This window comes from Sinohyriopsis cumingii, chromosome 14, assembly GCF_028554795.1.
Source record: "Sinohyriopsis cumingii isolate HCF-2022 chromosome 14, ASM2855479v2, whole genome shotgun sequence".
Taxonomy (NCBI): domain Eukaryota; kingdom Metazoa; phylum Mollusca; class Bivalvia; order Unionida; family Unionidae; genus Sinohyriopsis; species Sinohyriopsis cumingii.
Window position 1 is genome coordinate 52,276,623 of NC_142974.1, and position 24,144 is coordinate 52,300,766.

The window sequence follows — 24,144 nt, forward strand, 5'->3', positions numbered from 1 at the left end:
CAGTTCTGTTTAAAATGTGAAGTTTTCTGACCCAGACATATCATCTTTCCTTTTGAACACTGACATTATTGTAGAAAACATTTTGTCAAATGCTGGTATATCTAATCTACCTGTAAAGACCTCTACTGTGAAATGTTCCATTTTCGATCATGCCCTCAGTTAATGTTAGTTTTCACTCATTATTGACCAGGAGTGTTTGTGTGTGTCTGTGTGATTTGGATTTTAAACACAGCTTTAAAAATGTGTCAGTCATATCACTATGATGTCAGCAGTGTGGCCGTGTATAATGTCTAGCAGTGGAACATCATGCCACAGACATGTAGCATCATGCCCACCCAATCATATAAATCTGACACCAGGCCAACCAGTCCTAACACTAACGTCTTAAGGCAAGCGACGCTGCTGCTTGTATGATTTGTATAAGTCTATCACATGGCTTGGGTTTGAACCTATGATCTCCCGCATCTGAGGTGAACACTCTAACCACTTATGCCAATGGAATGGTGTATCTATCAGGATTTTTTTATATACCAATTTAGTATTTTGCTTTTAAAAGAATAATAATTAATGGACTAAATACCAAATTGTGTATTTTCATAACCTAAATTATTTTTTATCTCTGCTGAATCTAATCTGAAAATAAATATGTTCTTGCCATATATCTTGAACTTACTGGGAGACTGAGAGTCTGACCTCCTAGCAAGGAGATTCCTATATTATCCTAGAGATGACATTTGTGAAAAGAATTTGAAATGCAACCTACAGGTGCCTATATTTCCCTTTCATAGCCATAAGAGCTTTCCCCAATTCGATGCCGCTGTATTGGTGGCCCAAGTCAAGAGGAGTCCACTCTACTAATGCCTCATTGGTTTGTTGAGCTGAAAACAGAATAAGTAGACATAAACGGACCTAACTAATCACTCTTATCTTTATCTTGATTGCAATAGTGTAAAATATAATTTCTAGATTTTTATTTTCAGAAGGCTATGCACATGAAAAAACATATCAAAAAGAAAGGTTCCTTAAACCCAGAGAACACATATACAATCAACATGTGTGGCAGAGTATCCTTATTCCACTTTTCATTAACAGTAAAGTCCAATCATCTGAAATATTTAGCACATGCAGAAAACTTGAAATTTCATATTCTGGTACAAACACAAGCATATGAATTCAGTAAGATATGCAAAAAAATTTAAAATGCTGACGTGAAATTTGTTCATTCAGAACGAAAATACTCAGCAGCAGATTTACCTTCCTTAACATCAGTGATATTTATGAAGTCCAAAAACTGCTCCTGGTGATTCAACTGTCCAATTTTTACATTCTTCCCAACAGTCACCTGGAAACAGATGAGTTTGGTGTTTTGTTACGTTACTGTTGACTCACCGGTAGAAATGAATTTTTAGAGTAAAATACTTATCCAATTACATTACACTAGGAAATAATTCTGCTACCACCCGAGTCCACTCCTCCCATGGCCTTCAAAAAGTATCTCAACTTGTATAGACAAAGGGAAGTAACTCTTACTTATTACCATCTCTTACCCAGCTACGTTTGCACTCTATAGACTGGATATCATTGCTTTTAAATTGATCACTGAGACAGGATGATCACATTGCACAGAGGGTGTGGAGGGATTTATATCAATGTGACTGGGCAAGTGTTTTCGGAGAAACAAAATCTGTAATAAAACCTCCTTTCTCCAAATACATTAACCAATCACATTAACATTAGGAGCACAGTTAAGAGGAAAATAAAAAATTATAAGCATCCAAACTCTCCTTTAAAACACCATGTTGAGTAAAAAATTACTCTGCTTTTAAGGACAGAACTCTCCTAATGGTACATAACACGACCGAATATAAGCATATACACAGGTGACCTATCCTGTGGACTCTGCAGTCAATACGTAACTAAATCGGTACAAAGGAATGTTTTTCCTTGGTGAATCGAACAAAAGTTGACAGGTTCTACCTCAGAATAAGGGACCCTGAGTGACTGAGTGGTAGAAAGCACTCACCATTTCAGATCACTGCCATCTCAATCACCTATGTCTGCATGGGTTCGAGTCTCTGGCTAGGCTAACATGTGTACGTGAGAAAGCCTGCCAGTAGCTTCTCTTGGGTCTGTGGTTCTTCCCTGCATTTTCCAAGGCTCTTCCTCCACCAGTTATACTGGCCAGTATGTATAGCCTATCTTGTGCTGAAAAATGGCATTTAGCCCTACAACAACAACAACAACCTCAGGATAAAGTTGAGCCAAGACAGGATTGATTCCACTTCAGGAACAGGGTTAGCAAGTAAGGTCTGGACAGACCTAAGTCGGTTAGCAACTCGGAGAGATTTTGGTTGTTGCTAATGTCAAGAACAAATAATGTCATTTCAAAAATAAGTTGAGGTAAGATTAATTATGAAAAAATTCCCAAATTTCCATTGTTAACTCATTATTTGTTATTTTCACCTGAAACGCAATCAGGAAACACATTTTGGGGACTGGTTATCAATACATTCAAAAAATTCTGCATCCAAGAGATTTCTATTTAGCCTGATGCCTAGTTGTGTTAGAACCTTGTTTTTCATTGGCTATTTTGCTCTCGCATGTGCAGAAGGGTAAAAGTTGGAGTTCTTTTTTCTTTTTGTTTTGTTTATTGGACCTATCATTTTCATGTCCGGGCCACATTTTGCTTGATATCCCTAACTAATCCTAATTTTTTACCAATAGACATATTCATAATTCAGACCGGTCTAAGGTCCAGACACACAAACCGATTCCAACAACTGGCAAACATTTTGTTGCATGTTCTTTTTCTTTCTTTAACAGAAGTGGATGTCATCAGGAATTACTTTTCATATTTAAACAGCAGAATGCATTTACAAAGTGTGCTGATCTTGACAGAGGTGACATGTGAATGATCTGTAAAGGCCACACCACTCAGCCAGCCATGGACCACGCCAATTTTGTAGCACTTAAATGAACAATTACTCTTTAATAAAATAAATAAAATTGATTACGAAAACATCATATGCTAAATCACATCGTAGTGTAACAAATAAATTGTTAGGAAGAATGTTGTACGATAAATTTATTTGTGCATCAGTGTAATATCACTCTTTACATCAGTGGTTCTCAACCACTTTAGGCAGCAAGCATAACAAATATTTATTTCTAAGCATAATGATCTCATTTGAAATGATGATATGTTTTGCAAACTAAAAGAAAATCCTGTCAGCCATCTGCAACTGTCCAGAATGTCCTCGTGACTTTGCTTTGGACCAGGACTTGGGGACTCGGAACCAAGCTTTGCCTTATGGACTTTACATCATAAAACTGAAGTCCCTACTGTGGATGTGAATAGTCAAAATGTGTCTTTAAAAATAAAAAAGTACACTGGGGTATAGTTTTTCTACTTTTTTCCAATTTTCGAATGTGCAAGCTCTTTAAGATGATACATATGCAGGTCAAGAACACACACACACATATAGTTTTTTACATGATGTCACAGGTATGTCCCAATACAGAAGATAATTCATTAAGCCTACTATGTTAAATACCATTCTAAAATATAGGCATTCAAGAACTGAATGATTTTTATCTCTACTAAATAAAAAATGCAAGAAAAGTTGAGTTTCCTTATTCAAAAAGTGTCATATCTGACAAAAAGTGTCTTTCAGTGAATGTTACAACACTGCAATGCTCACCCTGTACCCAACAGGATCATACTTGGGGTTGTGCAGAATCAGCCATCCACTGTATGAATTGCCATGCTTGGTTAAGCAAATTTTCTTGCCTGGGCTGGATAAAAATAAAGATGAATGCTTACTCATTATAATGAAATGAAAATTGAAAGTTTTCTGATGACTGTTCATCCTGTAAAATCTTCCATCATGGTGACAACAATACATCACATCTATGTAAATAATGTGAAATCATTTAATTGTCTTGGCATATATTTTCTGTTTTGGAGAAAATAACATTTCTACGGTCACAAAGTTCATGGGTTGTCAAAGACATCCAGTTGATTTCAAAAAATGATTGCCATTCAGTGAATCTGTATGTTCCTGGTTGTAGCAACCAAATGTAATTGAACTTTTAATAAATCTGAATTTTGACATTTTCCAATTGCCCTAGGTGCTGGAAACAGTGATGACATCTTTTGGTCAAATACCTGAAGCAAGGACACCATGTCTGCACAGATTTTTATTCTTGCACATAATGGTTGAGGAAATGTTACAGACAGATAGAAAGATGGACAGATAAAAGGTCTCAAAATATCTTTGACCTTCATTTTGTTGCTTTTAAAACTGGAAACCAATATAAATTAGTTATTCTGAATACAAGCAGCTGAATTAAAGAATTTCACTAACTTTCATGGTACTAATTTTTATTAATAAGAATGCCCTTTCAAGCTATTCATTGAACAAACTTTCTCTATGCAGTCACAGTCAAAAAACACAGTGCAATGTGCTTGAGATTGTAGACTTTACTACAAGCTCTGCACTGGACCACGTAGAGTAATCACACAATACCCCATTCAATACATGATTTATGTTACATGGTAATCCCACTTTAAGGTGTATTCTTTATGGCTTTCATAGACAGCATTAGAATGAGTACTGTTATCATGTACTTGATGATAAGGTAGTCACATTATAAGGCTGTATACTGTATGGCTCTCATGTACAGCATTACAATGAGTACTGTATCATGTACTTGATGATAAGGTAGTCACACTATAAGGCTGTATACTGTAGGGCTCTCATGTACACCATTACAATGAGTACTGTATCATGTACTTGATGATAAGGTAGTCACACTATAAGGCTGTATACTCTAGGGCTTTCATGGGCAGCATTACAATGACTACTGTATAAATTACTCCATTACAAAACAGCATCACCATAAGACTGTATATTGTATGACTCTCTTGGACAGCATTGTAATGGGTACTGTGTCATGTGCTTGATTACAAGGCAGTCTCACTACACGGCAGTATACTCAATTAATCTCATGGACAGCATTGTAATGGGTACTGTGTCATGTACTTGATTACAAGGCAGTCTCACTACACGGCAGTATACTCAATTGCTCCCATGGACAGCATTGTAATGGAAACCGTGTCATGTGCTTGATTACAAGGCAGTCTCACTACACGGCAGTATACTCAATTGCTCCCATGGACAGCATTGTAATGTGTACTGTGTCATGTACTCGATTACAAGGTAGTCTCACTACATGGCAGTATACTCAATTGCTCCCATGGACAGCATTGTAATGTGTACTGTGTCATGTACTCGATTACAAGGTAGTCTCACTACATGGCAGTATACTCAATTGCTCCCATGGACAGCATTGTAATGTGTACTGTGTCATGTGCTTGATTACAAGGCAGTCTCACTACACGGCAGTATACTCAATTGCTCCCATGGACAGCATTGTAATGGGTACTGTGTCATGTGCTTGATTACAAGGCAGTCTCACTACACGGCAGTATACTCAATTGCTCCCATGGACAGCACTGTAATGGATACCGCGTCGTGTGCTTGATTACAAGGCAGTCTCACTACATGGCAGTATACTCTCATGCACAATGGACAGTATTGTAATGGATACCGTGTCATGTGCTTGATTACAAGGCAGTCTCACTACATGGCAGTATACTCAATTGCTCCCATGGACAGCATTGTAATGGAAACCGTGTCATGTGCTTGATTACAAGGCAGTCTCACTACACAGCAGTATACTCAATTGCTCGGGGGCCCCGAGTGGCCGAGTGGTCTAAAGCACTCTCTGTCACGGATCACTGCTGTCTCACCTCTATCTGCGTAGGTTCGAGTCTCGGGCTCGGCCAATGTGGATATGTGAGAAAGCTTGCCGGTAGCTTCTCGTGGGTCAGTGGTTCTTTCCAGGGTTTTCCCGGGTTCTTCCTCCACCATTAATACTGGCCGCCATGTATAGCCTATCTTGTGCTGAAAAATAGCGTTAAACCCTATAACAACAACAACAACTCAATTGCTCTCAAGGACAGCATTGTAATGGGTACTGTGTCATGTACATGATTACAAGGTAGTCTCACTACATGGCAGTATACTCAATTGCTCCCATGGACAGCATTGTAATGGATACTGTGTCATGTGCTTGATTACAAGGCAGTCTCACTACATGGCAGTATACTCTTATGCACAATGGACAGTATTGTAATGGATACTGTGTCATGTGCTTGATTACAAGGCAGTCTCACTACACGGCAGTATACTCAATTGCTCCCATGGACAGCATTGTAATGGATACCGTGTCATGTGCTTGATTACAAGGCAGTCTCACTACACGGCAGTATACTCAATTGCTCCCATGGACAGCATTGTAATGGATACCGTGTCATGTGCTTGATTACAAGGCAGTCTCACTACACGGCAGTATACTCAATTGCTCCCATGGACAGCATTGTAATGGATACCGTGTCATGTGCTTGATTACAAGGCAGTCTCACTACACGGCAGTATACTCAATTGCTCCCATGGACAGCATTGTAATGGATACTGTGTCATGTGCTTGATTACAAGGCAGTCTCACTACATGGCAGTATACTCTTATGCACAATGGACAGTATTGTAATGGATACTGCGTCGTGTGCTTGATTACAAGGCAGTCTCACTACACAGCAGTATACTCAATTAATCTCATGCACAAAAGACAGCATTACAATGAGTACTATAGCTACTATGGTCTTATTGGCTCCCAGTAATGTAATTTTTTCTCAGTATAACTTCTTTATATATAATACAACTGTTAAAGATATACTTTATAAATAATGATAGCAAATAAGCAACCTTTTTCATTTTCTTAATGTTTATAATTTCAATACAAACTTGTTTTGGTATATACTTGTTACCCAACACAGTAAGTTCATCTTGATTTGTCAAGGAATTTTTGTGGCAGTTCACAATAATGGCACATTCCAAGATTTCTAAACCAGTCTGAAACAATCCCTGTACCATGTACATGTGGGCAAATGTACACGTGTCTTCAGATCATACTGTTTGTCATTTCTTTATTGCGGATAAAACATTACCGTTAACTATTCATACATAACACACTAAAATGCATAAAATTTAAAAAATGGCTCCTTTATAGTAGGTATTTAAACTAAACCCTTCTTTCCAACTATATCAACACAGACTTGAGTACAACTATTTTGAGAACGGTTTTTCGTAATGCAATCACTCACTTTATATAGCTTCATTACAAGAGCTGACTGAAGGATTGCAAACTCATGGTTTATTTATTAGTCTACAAACTAGTAGTAATTCTAGGCATTGGTCAAATAGTACAATATAACCGGTCTTGAATGAACATTCTTTCTGCCAATAAATAATGGTCTCTCAAGACAGGTCATAGCACTACATAATCGATAAATCTGTGCATGGAGATTCTGGTCTCTCAAAGTAGATGGTCTCTCATAGCAGTGGTCTCTCAAGACAGATTTTGCTGTCTCTGCTTCATTGCTTTTTTTCTCCATATTTTCAGAAATACAGGTCAAGTCAGAAAATAACATTAACCTTACAGCACTTCTAGCAAATTCCTCCACAAAAGAGCATTGTCTGACTTACATAATTACATTTTAAAGTTAAATCTTAAATAAAACAATACCTAGGTTTTGCTTTTAATGAATTGTATATTTTTTGGAATATATGTGCTCGATGATTCACAAAAAGAATCTAATAAACTGGTAGGCCTACTTCCCAGATATAGTGATGCCCGCCATTATTTCCCCCATCACTGATTCACTTAAATAAGTTTCAAACTAATTTTATGATGAAATAGTGTATAAGGCAGTTTAAATATCCAAAAACAGCCAGATGTATGTTAACACTTGGAATACTGAAAGCACTCATCAATTCTCAGATAGGAATGACAGTCAACTCTGAATGTTTTGAAACTAATGTCAAATCGTTTATATTTCTCACTCCTGCCCCATCACAGATCAAACTTCCAACACTTTTGCATTAACATTATACACCTCTCCCTCAATAACTCACACACAATGGGGTCCAAAAGCATAGACCACACTATAAGTGAGGGCATGAAAAACCAAGGGACCTCCTAGAACTCCGCTAGACATAAAAAAAACCACGGAGGGTGGGGTGGGGAATGGAGACTGTAATGTTTAATGACTGAAATGACTGAATCCTCGATAATAATACATCGATAACAATTGTCAATAACGTGCTTTTTCTAATGAAGTTGATCATTATTTTGTATAAATTAATTTACAAAATGTCCAACATGTGAAAGATCTTTAACATTATTCAAACTGTTTCAACAACCATCACATGTACACGAAAATACCTGTGTATTATGTCACTGCTTTTTGTTTACTTATTAGTCTGGTTCCCTGAGTGATATTTAATAATACTGAGCCAAGCAGGGATCCAATGGAGCAGGGAATCAGACTAACTGTTGATACACCACCAACCAAGATTCCTTTTTTTCAAAAACTAATGACATTAATTTCATGAGACAATCATCTATGTCAAAACTTAATTTTTGTATTGTTTAATTAGTACAATATTGATGTCATGATTTCATTAAAAGAAATAGTGAAACTTCTTATCATCTTTCAGGGTATGTCTAAGTGCCAGTTGAGGAGTTCTCTGAAACTCATTTCCCCACAATGGTCCATATCTGTGAAACCAAAAGCTCTTTAGTTTACAAACTATTCATTTTGCTTGGTTGCCTTGCTATCTTTGAGCACATTAATGAATGAGTCTGTTAATTTAAGGTAGTTTAATTATATTACATACACAATAACATTTATAACAGTGTTCAATTGATGTTGTTGTTGTTATAGGGTTTAATGCCATTTTTCAGCACATGATAGGCTATGCATGGCGGCCAGTATTAATGGTGGAGGAAGATCCCAGGAAAACCCCAGGATGAACCACCAACCCACGAGAAGCTACTGGCCAGCTTTCTCACATACCCATATTGGCCGAATCCTAGACTCGAACCCACGCAGACAGAAGTGAGATTGCAGTGATCTGTAATGGAGAGCGCTTTAGACCACTCAGACACTCAGGGGCCCCTGTGTTCGATTGATCATCTGAAGTGAATTCATCCAATGTATGACCGGGGCTGCTAGATTTTAAGTTTGTAGGATTTGTACAACTTTTAACTTTTCATTTTATTCCACATCCTTTTTATTTCATTCAGAAGATGTGATAATACAAAGAAGGACAGCTTTTAATTCCATCAAAACATGGTCGGCACTTAATTAAGTTCGCAGAGAAATGCTCGAGGACATAGCTGTTAAGGTAAATTGACATATTTTACGTTTAAATACACATTGCATATATGATGATTACAATTTTAAAGGAACTAAAAGATAGATATAAAAACAAATTTCATGTAATAAAAAATTATTTAATTGATATTTAAATATTACTGTACTGACAAAAGTAGGTGTAACATTTTCATTGATTAAAATTTCTTTAATATATTTTAATTATGGTGTACTAAGAATGTCATTTGGAAAGAAAATGTAACAAATTATAAGACCTCATTAAAAGTTGATCATTTCATAATGTTGATAAAAAAATTCCAGATCACACACACCATTTTTTACCACAAAACAAGTGATATATCAGCATTGCAGTTGCCAATTTTGATCACGATTTTCTTCAAGTTTAACAAACAAGGATCAATTTTTGAGTATTTTCTAGTTTAAAAAATGGGATCCACACCTGACCCTGCACTATAAGTGGGTTTGCAAGTTATCAGGGTGCAAGTTATTGAGGGAGTGGTAGGAGTGGTGAAGGTAGATTTCAAGGACATAACACACGTTAATATCGACTGTATTACAATAACCACTGAAACTGCTAGGATAACAAATGTGGCTCAAAATTATATTTGTAACACTGACCTTCAAGTGAGAGATCAGAACTCTTTACTCAAAACACCATCTATTTTATTTCAACCTAATATTTATTTTCTTCATTTCATTGGAGTACTACATATGAGAAGACAAAAAACAATCTATAGAAAGTTCTCTATTACAACCATATTAATGAAATGGTATTCAGTTATCTCCAAAAGTAGTTAATTTGTGAGAAAACAAGCAAGAAACTCTGAGGTTCACAATAGTACTCAAATTCTAAACCCATGCAAAGAATTATCCTAAATATGTTTTCCTTACTCTGGTGCCATGACAATGAATTCATTATCATTCATTATTAAAGCTACTCAAAGCCTGCAGGAATTTAAATATAAATATAGATGTGCCACAAAAAGATGACTGTTGGTTTAATTTGTCTTCTTATGTCTTCATTCTGTCTTTTATTTGATACGTACATGTATAGCATTTGGCAGAATATAACTTTTGGCTTATTTAGCTGTTGTATCCTCTCTAAATAAATTCTGTTTTCTTCTTCTACTAACTTGTATGCCAGGGTAATAATGCAAATACAGAAGTCACACATGGTACATGGACAGCATAAAAGGACAAACATTACTAATGATAAACCTGAAATTGTATGGTAGGAGTATAGATATATATACCTTATCCATAAATTGCCATATTTATAGGTTGGGAAATCAGTTGGTATTTTGGAAGGCTGTAAAGAAAATAACAAAAATATGGTTCATGAATTGGAAACACTACTGACTTAGCTATTAAATCAAATTTGCTTTTATTTAAAACAACAACAAAAATTACTGAGGTAATAAATATTGCTGTCTTTTATATCTATGCAATGAAATAACTCTGGCTGAAGCATATGATTTAATACAAAGCTTTTCATTTCCTATGTTCAAATATTGATATGTATTTATTTACTGTACATATTGCCAGGTGTATAATAAAGTAACATCAATTCTTGGTGTTTAATAATAACATTATTTATTGTTATATTATCAGGTGTATAATAAAGTATTAATAGTTCTTGGTGTTTAACAATAACATCATATAGTTTTTAACACTCGATCTCTATCTCACAACAGCAATTACTTGTCTGGATCTAAATTTTGTACATAAAGGAAATAATGTACCAGATTTATGTCTTGACTGGAACCACTACAAAAACAGAGCCAAACATACAAGAAAAGACTACCTGAAAGTTAGTTGTGTTTATCTACCCACTTAAAGCAAAAATCAAGTGTCCCGTAAATTGACAAATATTATACTAGTCAATAATAGTTTCCATTGATCTAATTTCTAATTAAGACTATTTCTTCTTCGTAAATGCTGAGTGATGAGCATAAAAGTAAACAGTCTGGCTTTATGGCTGAACTGAACCTAACATTGGCACACTTTTCAGTTTGAGGTTACCCAAACCTCATTAGACATCTTTTGGTGAATACCACATGCCAATATGACCATCAATTCAGAAGCAGTAGCAATAATAAGCGTTCAAGACAGAAACCGTTTTATTGTATGCAACATCAGCATCATTTTCATTTAAAGCCAACTGGACATAATAAGAAGTCTTTTGATGAAAATCAGAATGCCTTCTCATTTAAGACAAGTACCAAGGGCAAAGATTTTCAAGTTGAATGCCACGATGGCCATAATGGATATCAGATCAGCACCTACATTTCAGTCTGTGCAATCTATACAACATGGACATCCATGATGAGTATCCAAATATAAAATTGAAGATGACTGCCATTGCAGCTGTATTGCAGGTCAGATCAGCACCAGTTTTATTAAAAAGCAGCTCAACATCATAAAAGAATCTTCTGGTAAAAAAAAAACACAACAACATATGAACATGGCTTTTGCATCAGGAGAAGAAATAATAAGATGGCTGCCATTGTATATAATTTAGGACCAAGTAGACATTGTAACAAGTCTTTTGTTCACAGTCTCATCTAAAAATGACTTATGTTTATAAGAAATAGTGATCAAAGACTTTCAGGATGTCTGCCATGATGGCCATTTTAGAGGTCAGCACCACTTTCAGTTGTGATCAACAAGACATGATAAGAAGTCTACTGGTGAAAAGTTGATTTCGTTATGACTTTCTATTTTGGGGAAATAGCATAAACAAGGTAATAATTTAGAGAAAATCCCATGTACATAAGTAGCTATATTTTCAAGATGGCAGCTGTGATGGACATATCAAATATCTGATCAGCATCATTTTCATTTAGAACAACCAGACCTTGGAATGAACATGTATTTAAAGTTTCACAGCAATCCTCCACATAGCTTAGGGACAGTAGAGATAACACAGCTTTGCTAATGGATAGCTCCTCTGGTCTCTTGCACATACAAAACTCTCTAATCTCAAAGATCTTAAGGGAATCTATATTCCAAAATAAATGTTTACATGTCCAGTGGATATATAACAAAAACAAGAAAATTCAGACTTACTAAAGAATTCTATCTGAATATCACTTACACCTTTCATCTTTTCAACTGCCCAAACATCCTTTTCATTGAGTTTGACTGCTTCTCCAAGGGAGTGGAAACCAATACATGGATACAAACCAAACTTGCTTGAGTTGATATCAAACTCAAACACCTGGATTGAAAATAAGAAAAATAACTTAATGGTACCCTGAGGTGTGATTGGAAAGACTAAAGTGACATCTTCGAAGCATTTTTATTCTAACTACATATCCATTTAATCTATATGGTTGACATGGTTTTTGATACGCATACCAAATTTACCCTATTTACATAACCATTTAATCTCTATGGTTGACATGGTTTTTGATAAACATACCAGAGTTACCCTATTTACATAACCATTTAATCTACATGGTTGACATGGTTTTTGATACACATACCAGAGTTACCCTATTTACAGAACCATTTAATCTCTACGGTTGACATGGTTTTTGATAAACATACCACAGTTACCCTATTTACAGAACCATTTAATCTCTATGGTTGACATGGTTTTTGATAAACATACCAGTTACCCTATTTACAGAACCATTTAATCTATGTGGTTGACATGGTTTTTGATACACATATCACAATTACCCTATATACATACCCATGTGCTCTTATATGGTTGACATCATTTGTGACACTACACCACATTTACCCTAATTACATACCCATTTACTCCTACAAGGTTGACATGGGTTTTGAAACATATGTTCAATAAATATTTATGTATCATACACCCAGATTGGATGCATTTAGGTGCAGATCAGTATTCGCAGATTCACCAAATCATACATTAATAACTCCCAAATGGTTTTCAATTTCATTCACAGACACAACAGCTAAAACTATTTAGGAAGCATGCATAACTAGAAAACCTAATTTATATTTATGTTCTGAGCTGAAGCAAGGAAAGGGCTTTAATTATGTCTTGGCATGATGACTGGCGGCTTCAGTGGATCATGTTTGCATAGCTGCCAACCTTCCAGGCTCACAATTAGTGAAAATAGGGATAACAAGTCATGAATTTGGACAAGAATTCATGAAAAATACCATGACAATAACTCCATCCACTCTGACCACCCCATCCACTCTGACCATCAATACTACATTATATCAAGTTCGCAATATAAAACTAAAACACTACATATATGCAGAAATATTTATTTATCAAGACATGATACTGTGGCAGACTTGAACTTCCTCAACTGCTTGATCGTAAATTTGTTTTCTAAAGAGTTCAGACTTCTTGCCGGCTGGTTAATCTTGGTGACTAAAATTACTGATAAATTTTCTGCAGCTAAGGAGTCCCTAAAGTCTTATTTTTCCTCACTAGAGAAAATACACTTTCGCTTGCACTGTTGCTGTGAGGAATGCACAGGATCGACAGCATTTTTGGTTCTTCCACATGATAATTTAGAATCGATTTTCGAGTCCGGCAACATCTGTCATAACAAATGTTTAGCATGGTCTCCAGCTGATTAAGGTAGATTGTGTTCGACAAGAAAACTCACAAATAATGCTTCAGCGTTGGTAGTCTGCAGGTCTTCCGCCAATGGTTTAAAATATATTCCAGAGTGGAAATCTGCGAATTCTTAATTTTCCCAACTTCTATGTGTTTTTTGCAACCGACGTGCTTCCTCACATTGTCTCTGCGATGGGCACACTGAGTGCAAAAAGCATGATGAATATCAATATTTAATGGCAGAATGCACGGCCAATTTTTTATATATTCCAAATTAAACTTCACTTTTTGAGTAATAAATTTCTTTTTTCTTGGTGGTGAAGACATTTTCAAGATCTTACATGTGATTATGAATGGTAATTCATATCAGTGTTGGTGATGCATGCGCAGAGAAAAATTCCAGTTAGGCCCCAGTTTCTCTCAAAAGCATTTGTAAAACTACTCTTATACATATAGATTAAAATAGGCTAAAATGCTTGCTACAGGGCTAACTGTACTAATCAGCTGTAGATCTACTAATATTGTGACCAGCAGTACCGGACCATTTCGGCAACTGCAAATATCATGACTAGCGCTTAATGGGAAATCGGTTATTTTATTAAAGATTTAAAATAATTGAGGATTGGAGAATTCGTGAATTTTTGGCTTGTGGCATGAATCCACGAATCGCTGAAAAACTCGTGAAATTCACACCAAATTCGTGAGGGTTGGCAGCTATGCGTATGCCCTAACAAATTCATTCTTTCCAATGAATGGGATTAAAATCCATAGGTAGATGACTTTGATCAAAACCCATATGTAGCTAACCCAGAATGGCACAGACTCAGATTCTAAGTCATAATGGGTCTGTCTGTGTCACTCCACATAATAAGTCATACATGAAGTATGCTAGTACATCATGGAAGATCAGATATGAGGATATCATGTTTAAAGGGAGGTGTGTGCTGTAAAAGAAAACCACCATGAAGTTCTTATACCTAAATTATAATATATTTGCAAGATGTTATTTATAAATACTTGAAAATGACCATGTGGCACAATGCTACACAGAACACTATGATAGGATAAAAAGCATAAATCCTTATATCACTGTGTTCACTAACTTTACCTCTGTAAATTGTAATATTTTTATGAATCCCCTTCTATTTTGTTTTCCTTATTCAACGATATAATGCAGTAACCACTAATAATCATTGTGTAGCAGACAAAGCATTATTACAAGCTATGATGTTACTCGGTAGCGTAACCCATTTATTATTAATCTCTCTGTCTCTCTCTCTCTCTCTCTCTCTCTATATGTATATACTAAACAGAGGCAAACTGCACAGGCACATATTTCATTGATAACGCAAACACAAGATGCATCTCCTGTCAAGTGTGCGACAGACAGTTCTGAGCACAAATATGCCTGAAAAAGACACGCACTCACAAAACCCAAACCAGTTAGTGACGTCATGGTCATCTTCACGCCATGAACAACAGCAAATGTACGTATGAAGTCAAATATGATGAATAAAGTCATGTCATGAATAAAGCTTACATTTGTACCCTTTACAAGTCTATTAAGAAATTCACTTTAGTTTTAATATTTTGTGCACCATGATTTGCAAACATATGTTATTCAATTTATTCATCAACTGCATGTGAAAGCAACTCAATAAATGTACCAGACTTAGTCTTATAATTTTCACTGCTACCAATAGTAACATGATTGAAACAATAGTTTACGGATTTTACTCTTATGTAAATAGTGCATCTATTTAAAAGTTTGATACCTGATTACAAGCTTGATATTATCAACCTGAAAACTAAAATTTGTCACCATGGATTTTGTATTCCTTTGTCCATACATGCTTAGCATGGATCAAAAGAATCTGATGCACACACACTTGAGTCATAAAATGCATAAAACTTCATCCATCTTTATGGGACCACATTTTGTTGGATGTTCTCTATCCAGAGTGAAACACTGCAGAATATAAAATGTTGCTAATATTTAACTGATGCGACTTTATATATAGGCAGATTGATCATGTTTTAAGAAAAGGTAACAATAAGTTCCTTGTAGATTTAATTTCTACGGAATTCAAACATTTAAATATCAATTTAAAAAAAAGCCAAATGCAAGTTTCTGATTCAGCAAGACATAAGTGAAATGAAGAGAATAGATTCATAATAATGTCCTTTGTTATCTCCCTTGAACAATAAACCACTAACCTGTCTTCCATTCTTCCTAAACCACCCCTTCTTTCTCGGTACATCAATCTCCACTTCCATAACATCACCCACATCACATGTCTCTCTTGTGTGATGACAAGCAAGTCCTGTCTCCATAAATATCCTGAAAATTTAAGAAATACGAAAATTGAACTTTTAAATACAAACAAACCTTATTCTAGCCTGCTTTTGTTTATACATGTAAGAAGTTAACATAGTAAATACGTAGCAAAGCCTGCAGGGAGTGATTTTTTCATAATTATAGAATATATATAAAAACAGAGTGACACCTCCAATTCTTTACCAGCATCTGCTGGAACAGAGTCATGGGGTGCCAACTTAAGTATAGAATATATAAAATGGAATGTTTTCTGCATAATTTGAGTGTGCAGATTTAAAAAATGAACCCATCTTTATGATCTTTTAAAATAAATTCACAGGAAGCATTCAAACACATGTACCATCCACCATTTTTAATATTGGTCTTTGGCAATTTTTTTAAATTCTTGACCTCATGTTATTTCAAGTTGAAATTTGCATATTTCTTACATTTATTTTATATGGAAATGTTTTGTGAACATTCAGCTTTAAGAATAAATTGACTTTTTATATGTTCCAGGTAATTCAGAAGCCCCCCAACTTTTTTGCATGAAATACTATATTTTTGAGTCATATACAAGTTGAAAGTATATGTTGCTGTTAAAATGGAATATTTTCTGCTTAATTAGAGTGTGCAGATTTCAAAAATGAACCCATCTTTATATTTTCAAATAAATTCACAGGAAGCATTTAAACACGTGTACCGTCCACCATTTTTAATATTGGTCTTTGGTCACTTTTTTGAAAATTGTTGACCTCATGTTACTTCATGCTGAAATTTGCATATTTTTTACATATGGTTATATATAAATGTGTTGTCAACATCCAGCTTCAAGAATAAATTCACTTTTTCTATGTTCCAGGTACTTCTGAAGACTTTCTGTGCCTTTTTATCACATGCCCCCTAACATTTTGTGCATGAAGTAGCATAATCATGAGTCAAACCAAGTTGAAATTGTATGTTACTCTTAAAACCAATAGTGCATATTCATTACAATGTTCACAATTTAGTAAATAACAATTGCTACTTTAGAATTTAGTTATCATAAGATATATTTGGTCAGTTTTCATATCTATAAAATAAAATCAATGACAAAAGGTTTTCCACTAAGTTTTCAATACAGTAAGTCAGGATTTCTATAGTGTCAGCTTAGGATGGTGCAACATTTAATTTTGGATGTCATAAATTTGCAATATTTTCATAATAATTCTGACAATTGTTTTGAGCAATATTACATAGTTCATGAAGTAAAGACAACTGTGGTAACAGAGATAGAGAAGAAACTGGCACTGAGTTGTTTCTTAAGAAATATTTATGATTATGTATTTGTTTAAATGGAGAAATACTACAGATAGATTCTCTATTCCTTGGCTTATGATGACAATATTCATATTGATATTCACAAAATATGTCATAATTTTAAATGAATTTGTTTTCATTCTTCAAAATTCTGAAAAATAATTGAACTTTTACCACTTTTCCATCCCTACTAAACATGAACATTTTAATTTTAATACCAGTGTCCCTAGATAAGAATCATACGTAAAACAGATGATCTGACATTGATAATATCAAGTGATCACAATCACATATATATTATCAATATGTCTAGTATCACTGAGTCGGTGAGTGATACTCCCGTCGAGTCTCTAACCTCGAAAATATATTACACAAAAAAAGTTGTACAAATATTTTGTAATAAGTTTGGTATAATGAATGACAGCATGTGTGTATAATCTGATTCCTTGCTATAAACGTCTGCCTTTTCATGCAATCAAGTTTTCATGTGATTTGAACCCAAATTATGTTGTATTGTTGTCATTGTTTACATTTTGTATGTACCAATGTGCCGGGAAGAGTTACCGTTCTTGCTGGCATGGGTGACCTTAGACAAAGACATAATTCGTGGGCTTTCCGCAAATATTCGCACACATTTTACCATCATTCTCGTAAAAAGAACTCCAAAGTATTTAAATACTAGGCACAGGTGAGCGTATATGTTCGTTTATTTAATATTTCAGCATTTGGAAAAATTCGATTTTCATTTTTTTCCACTGAATAAGCTGTAGAAATGGCCCAATGTCAAATACGCTAAATATAGACATTTGACTTTTCTACCATGAATACATTAGGATGTAATAATGTCAGCATTTTACATATTAAAGCAGAGAAGTACCGGGTGTAAGGAGGTTGACATTTTGAGAAACCGTTAATCTTGATCACCAGTGCCCTCTAGCGGCGCCCCTTGTTGCTATTGGCAGAACCAGATTATGTCAATACACATCTACCTAGCACAAAACGAACTTACTTTCTGGCCAGTCTGAACACACCACATATCCAACTGAATATATAAAATGTCAGGCCTTCTAAAGAATTTCCTCCATGATAAAAACAGCAAGCGGTAATAATAAATTTATCAAAAGGCAATGGTGATCTTATTACGAGATAAAGATATATTTGTAAATATTTGTAAATGAAAATTAAGATGCTCTTTTTGTGGTCAGCTGACTTTGAATTTAGCTTGAGACAAAGCCATAGCAGTAAGGTTAAATCTAAAATACTTCAATATAGATGTTTATGTAGAATTTGGACAAATGTATTCCTGGTCATTCAGAAGTGTATGCGCATGCCCAAATTATAGATATGTGGGGGGGGGGGCGGGAGTGAAGAAATTATGGGGTGGGTTCATGTTGAAACATATGCCTATCTTTGGATAAATATTGTACTTTAATTTATGTCAATCCTTAACATTAAATTGTGACCCTTACAATATTTGCTCTGAACAAAATGGCACTGGAATTTTCTTTAAAAATTGTCTTAACACTCAAATGGCAAAGATAATAACGATCTTAACCATCATTATCTGGATGAGATTTAATGCATCAACAATTTATCTGGCTACTTATGTTCAATGGATAAATGGAACAAAAAAAGAACTCTGATATTCTGCAGTATAAATAAACAGTTTTCTGCACTGAAAAAAATAGTTCTTTCTTAACTTATATAATTATATATGCTACCCTCCATCAACACTGGTATGTTATGAATATGTGTGTGTGTGTGTGTGTGTTACCCTCCATCATCACTGGTATGCTATGAATGTTTGTGTGTGTGTGTGTGTGTTACCCTCCATCATCACTGATATGTACATGCATGTGTGTGTGTGTTACCCTCCATCATCCGCATGGTAGCCAATACTACAAGGGTCCCATCCTGGTTGTCGATTAGGGCGATAATTCTGGGGAACCAGTCCAACAGATATTGCTTTAATTGATCCTGGTGCCAAAATAGCTGCAATAAAGGAAAAATGGTTTAACAACATATCAGCAATAATAAAGGATATATTGGAGAATGGGTAATAGATGTAGCAAGCAATTTCCACAGCACTGGTCATTCTTTCAAGTCTGTTCCTTTGGTCAGTGTTGGTTATAAAAGATTTATACATAAGAGAGTTAGGGCAGAAGTAACATCATAAACATCATCCACAACATTTCTGTATATGTACATGTGGCTGGAACTTTGCTGATCTAAATTTGAGAATACTTTTCTAGAGATAATATGTCAATATTGTCAACAGTATAAAATAATTGCACTTATTAACTAACCAGTCACCCAATGAAGATAACCACACACACTAATTAGTACAGCATTTTCTTGAAATTCAAGGATGTTCATTCTTTAAAATTTTATATGAGGGTATAAGCATAATTGCTGCTATTACAAGTGGCAAAAAAGTGTTGCTGTTGTTGTTGTTTAATGCCATTTTTCAGCACATGATATGTTATACATGGCGGCCAGCATTAATGGTGGAGAAAGAACCTGGGAAATCCCCAGAAAGAACCACCAACCCTCGAAAAGCTACTGGCAAGCTTTCTCACATACCCACATTGGCCAAATCCAAGACTTGAACCCATGCAGACAGAGGTGAGATGGCAGTGATCCAAAATGGTGAGCGCTTTAGACCACTCGACCACTAGGGGCCCCGGCAAAAAAGTGTAATTTGGATATAAAAATTATCTACATATTACTAACCAGAATTACAACACATATAAAACAGATACATTCTTAAGACTAAAATAGTTCAGCAGCTGGAAAAAAGTCTTGTCAAAAGGGCAATATATATGGATTAGAAACAGAAAACAAACACAAAATTTACTGAAAATGTAGTTATATTCAGTACTGACTTTAACTAGTACAAATGTGTAAATTTCACTCATGATCATGAACTGGAATTCTGTATCATGTTCACAAAGGATCCATCTGACCATGGGACGAATGTGTGTAAAGCTTCACCAAAATCATCCAAGTAGAATAGGAAAAGTACTGATAATAAACTTGTGCTAACTTATGGATGGACAATGGACACAGACCATCCCATAAGCTCATAGGGTATATGACCAGTAGAGTTAAAAAGGGACTACTTACTAATGGAACACTTGCAGTTCTCCTTGGTCAAGGGTTTTGGAGCAATAAGCTGGCCCACAGGTATAGCTGTAGACTGTGTGTCATAGCTGAAAAATAAAACTTAAACTTAGATAAAGATGGAATTCTACTTGTGCATTCCAGTATACCTTTTTTTAAACCTATATCATACATTCTTTCACAAAGACAATAAAAAAAACAGGAATAAAAGTAAATAATACTGTAACAAAATACACAGAAAAACAAAAATACCTTGAAATAAATGAAAATCTCTGGATGAAAATAGTTTAAAAGAATTCAAGATAAACTATTTCTTCCTTTCAATTGCTGAGTGTTCAAACCATCTCTGACAAGTTTAATCACATACTGAGTTTCAAAGCAGCCATTCTGGAATAAGATTGGCACCATTTTTACATAAGAGAAATTAGACATCATTAGAAATCTTTCTGAGAAATCCTGATGTAAATATAGTCATTTTGATCCAACAAAATATCATAGGAAGTCTTAAGTTGTAAGATCCAATACTTTCAAAACAGCCACCATGGCAGCCATTATACAGGGCCAGATCTGTCCCATTTTAGTTTTAAACCAATTAATATTACAAAATGTGTTTTGGTGAAATCCGAAGCCTATTAGACTTATCCTGTATTAGAAGAGATAAAAATGTTTTCAAGGTAGCAGCCATACTGGATGTCAGATTTTGCCGTATTTTATTGATAAATGTCAGACTCCTGTGCATAAATAACTATGTAATTAATATACTTACTGTGCTGTTATTAACCTGGTGGAATCAAAATCTGACATTAGCAAATGGATGCATTTTCATGTTCCAATAACATGCATTTGAATTTGTTGAATTGCGATGGTAGATGAGGTACGTTGACATATGTTCAAGTAGGTTAATGTGGGGGATATGTTTCTTGAATAAAAAGAAATGTTGCTTACAGTTTCAACAGGTATAATATATAATTATTTGTTTCATTAAATAACAATATTTAAACTTCACTCAATTTCAGTATTCCTGGCTTTCATCGCTTTCTAGCCAAATGAAATGTAGACCAACAAAACTTGAAAACAGGTCAATTTCTTTTGTGCGAATTTGAAGTTATTAGAGAAAAGACATCAGAGTAGGTAAAGTATGACTATAACATTATTACTTTACTTTGTAGAAAAGCATCATTATTTTAGTTGCCAGTTGTGAGATATTCCTGAAAATTTTACTTTCGTTACGATGTTAGTTGACATCAAAACACATTACACAGTGCTGTTAGTTAGGCAGTAAGACCCTGATGCACAAAACATAAATATCAGCATTGATGTCTTAGATTAAGTCTAACCTCCCTTGATGCATGGGTCAAACTATGACAGAATGTCTTGCCCAGGACCCAATATGACATTTAAACTTTGTGAATGGAAAGAGTGTTGATGACATCATGTAAATGGGAACAGAAAAAATTTAAGACATTTTCCAGACTTTTAAGTTGCTTTTAATTTTTCCATACCTTTTCAAGGCCTGGAAAAGCAATTTTCAAATTTAAGAATTTTTCCAGATTTCCAGACCTGCAGGGGAACCCTGCTAAATACATGTAGTTTGAGACTGCAGAGTTAACCTTCTGTCAACATCAATTCACACAAGTGGTTGATGTTATAAATCATGAAAATAGATTTTCTGACTCATTCTTATGAGACACCATACTTTTCTGCAATCTTTTAGCGGGGCCCCGAGTGGCCGAGTGGTCTAAATCGCTCTTTGTTACGGATCACTGCCATCTCACCTCTGTCTGCGGCGGTTCGAGTCTAAGATTCAGCCAATGTGGGTATGTGAGAAAGTTTGCCAGTAGCTTCTCGAGGGTCGGTGGTTCTTTCCGGGGTTTTCCCGGGTTCTTCCTCCACCATTAATACTGGCCGCCATGTATAGCCTATCGTGTGCTGAAAAATGGGGTTAAACCCCACAACAGCAATCTTTTAAAAAGTTATCAATAGATACTGAAGTGTCCCGCTGAAAACATTTGTACTTAAATAGCGGTTATTAGTACGAATAGTGTATTGACGATTTGACAATACTGTCCAAATCAGCTTTGATTACTTTCATGATTTATATTCATGTCATCACCAATTTCATTTAAACACCATTACAACAAAATAGGTCATTGTTTATTTGCCAATCAATTACAGGTGCTTACATATGCACTCAAAATAATATGGTTTCTTTGAAGTATGTCAGAGTTTCATTAGGAGGGACAGATTTTTCCACAAGTTAATTACAACGATAAGGATAAACTATTAATCAGCCACACTGGCTTCATATTTACTTAAGTCTAGCCTATATAGATTATGCAGACTAGCATGGCAACAGCAGACCATACTATGAAAAGGGGGACCATCCTGGGGGAAAACAAGTTGTGTCACAAGCATACACCACAGGAAAACAATGGCACATCCGTTAAAAACTTCATGTGTATTTGACCCAGAAGCTTCGGGGGTGGGGGTGTGCTGTTAATTAATTGTATCAAACGATAATGTTATAAAATGAAACAAAGATAATTTCCACACTGTTTTCTTTCAGTACATATATTGTCATATATGTGATAGACTAAATCAGGCACAATGGCCCAAGTTTGAGGACAGGGTCCATGGTGGTACTGCGTTACCTCCAGAATGGCGTTATAATGAAGGAATGCTGCATTGTTTTTGTCTCAAAATGTCACTAACAAATGATCTAGCAATGCTAACTGAAAATACTAACACTGCAGCTCCATGAGCACCAACAAACATACTCAGCTACAAAATAACGTAAAATGCCATTAACAGATATGGTTGCAGTGAATGTCCTACACGAATGAAACCCTTTTTTGACCTCATGTGATGTTTGTTCAAGGGAAAAAGGGAAAAACTATCCCTACTAATTGAAATGACTGCCATGCAGCCCCAAGACATGAGCTCCAATAACAAGCTTGATGTCAGCATTATGAACTACATTAACACTAGATAAAAGATATTGCATTTTCTACAAGAACAAAACCCCATCTGTAACCCTGCACAATTTGCCATAGTTTCTTGCAAAACAATGATGCGGAATGGGAGCATGGCATTTAGTTTTGCCCACAGTGAATCATCTACCATTATGTTAGGAGCACTAACCAGAGGACTAAAAATGTTCTGCATTAAGTAATCATCGTACACTTTGTACAATATACAAGAAACAGTGCTAATCTGATTCTGACTGCTTTTCAATGAGTTTTGGGAACACCTTGAACTATTGGAAAAACTATCCCAGAATTCACTAGTAGCTAAAGCACAAACTGACCATCACTTTGGACTTGTATACTGACCACTCATATGACTTCTGTGTCATCTTGTAGGGTACTTTAAGGTTCAAAGAAATGAGGGAATACAGCGTAATTTTGTATCACTGGTTATGTTCCAGAAGAAAAAATGAATGGACTGGTGTATGGATGGACAACATGTCTGACAATCCCCAACAGCGTAAATTTCCAAAGACCTGAATGGCTAAAATTTAAAATCTAACTTACAATTGGCCAA

General features: G+C 35.3%; 1 protein-coding gene across 1 annotated transcript in view; it reads right to left on the minus strand.

Moving 5' to 3' along the window:
• LOC149783801 (uncharacterized) overlaps positions 1 to 24,144 on the minus strand; it is a 49,803-nt gene that overhangs the window by 23,780 nt on the left and 1,879 nt on the right. The window contains exons 3-10 of the mRNA XM_089932027.1: positions 20,605 to 20,690; positions 19,350 to 19,470; positions 16,080 to 16,203; positions 12,402 to 12,524; positions 10,558 to 10,613; positions 3,702 to 3,795; positions 1,255 to 1,342; positions 764 to 878 (exon numbers count right to left, since the gene is read on the minus strand). Of these exons, the coding sequence (XP_089788153.1) occupies positions 764 to 878; positions 1,255 to 1,342; positions 3,702 to 3,795; positions 10,558 to 10,613; positions 12,402 to 12,524; positions 16,080 to 16,203; positions 19,350 to 19,470; positions 20,605 to 20,690 (807 nt within the window). The remainder of the gene's footprint in view (positions 1 to 763; positions 879 to 1,254; positions 1,343 to 3,701; positions 3,796 to 10,557; positions 10,614 to 12,401; positions 12,525 to 16,079; positions 16,204 to 19,349; positions 19,471 to 20,604; positions 20,691 to 24,144) is intronic.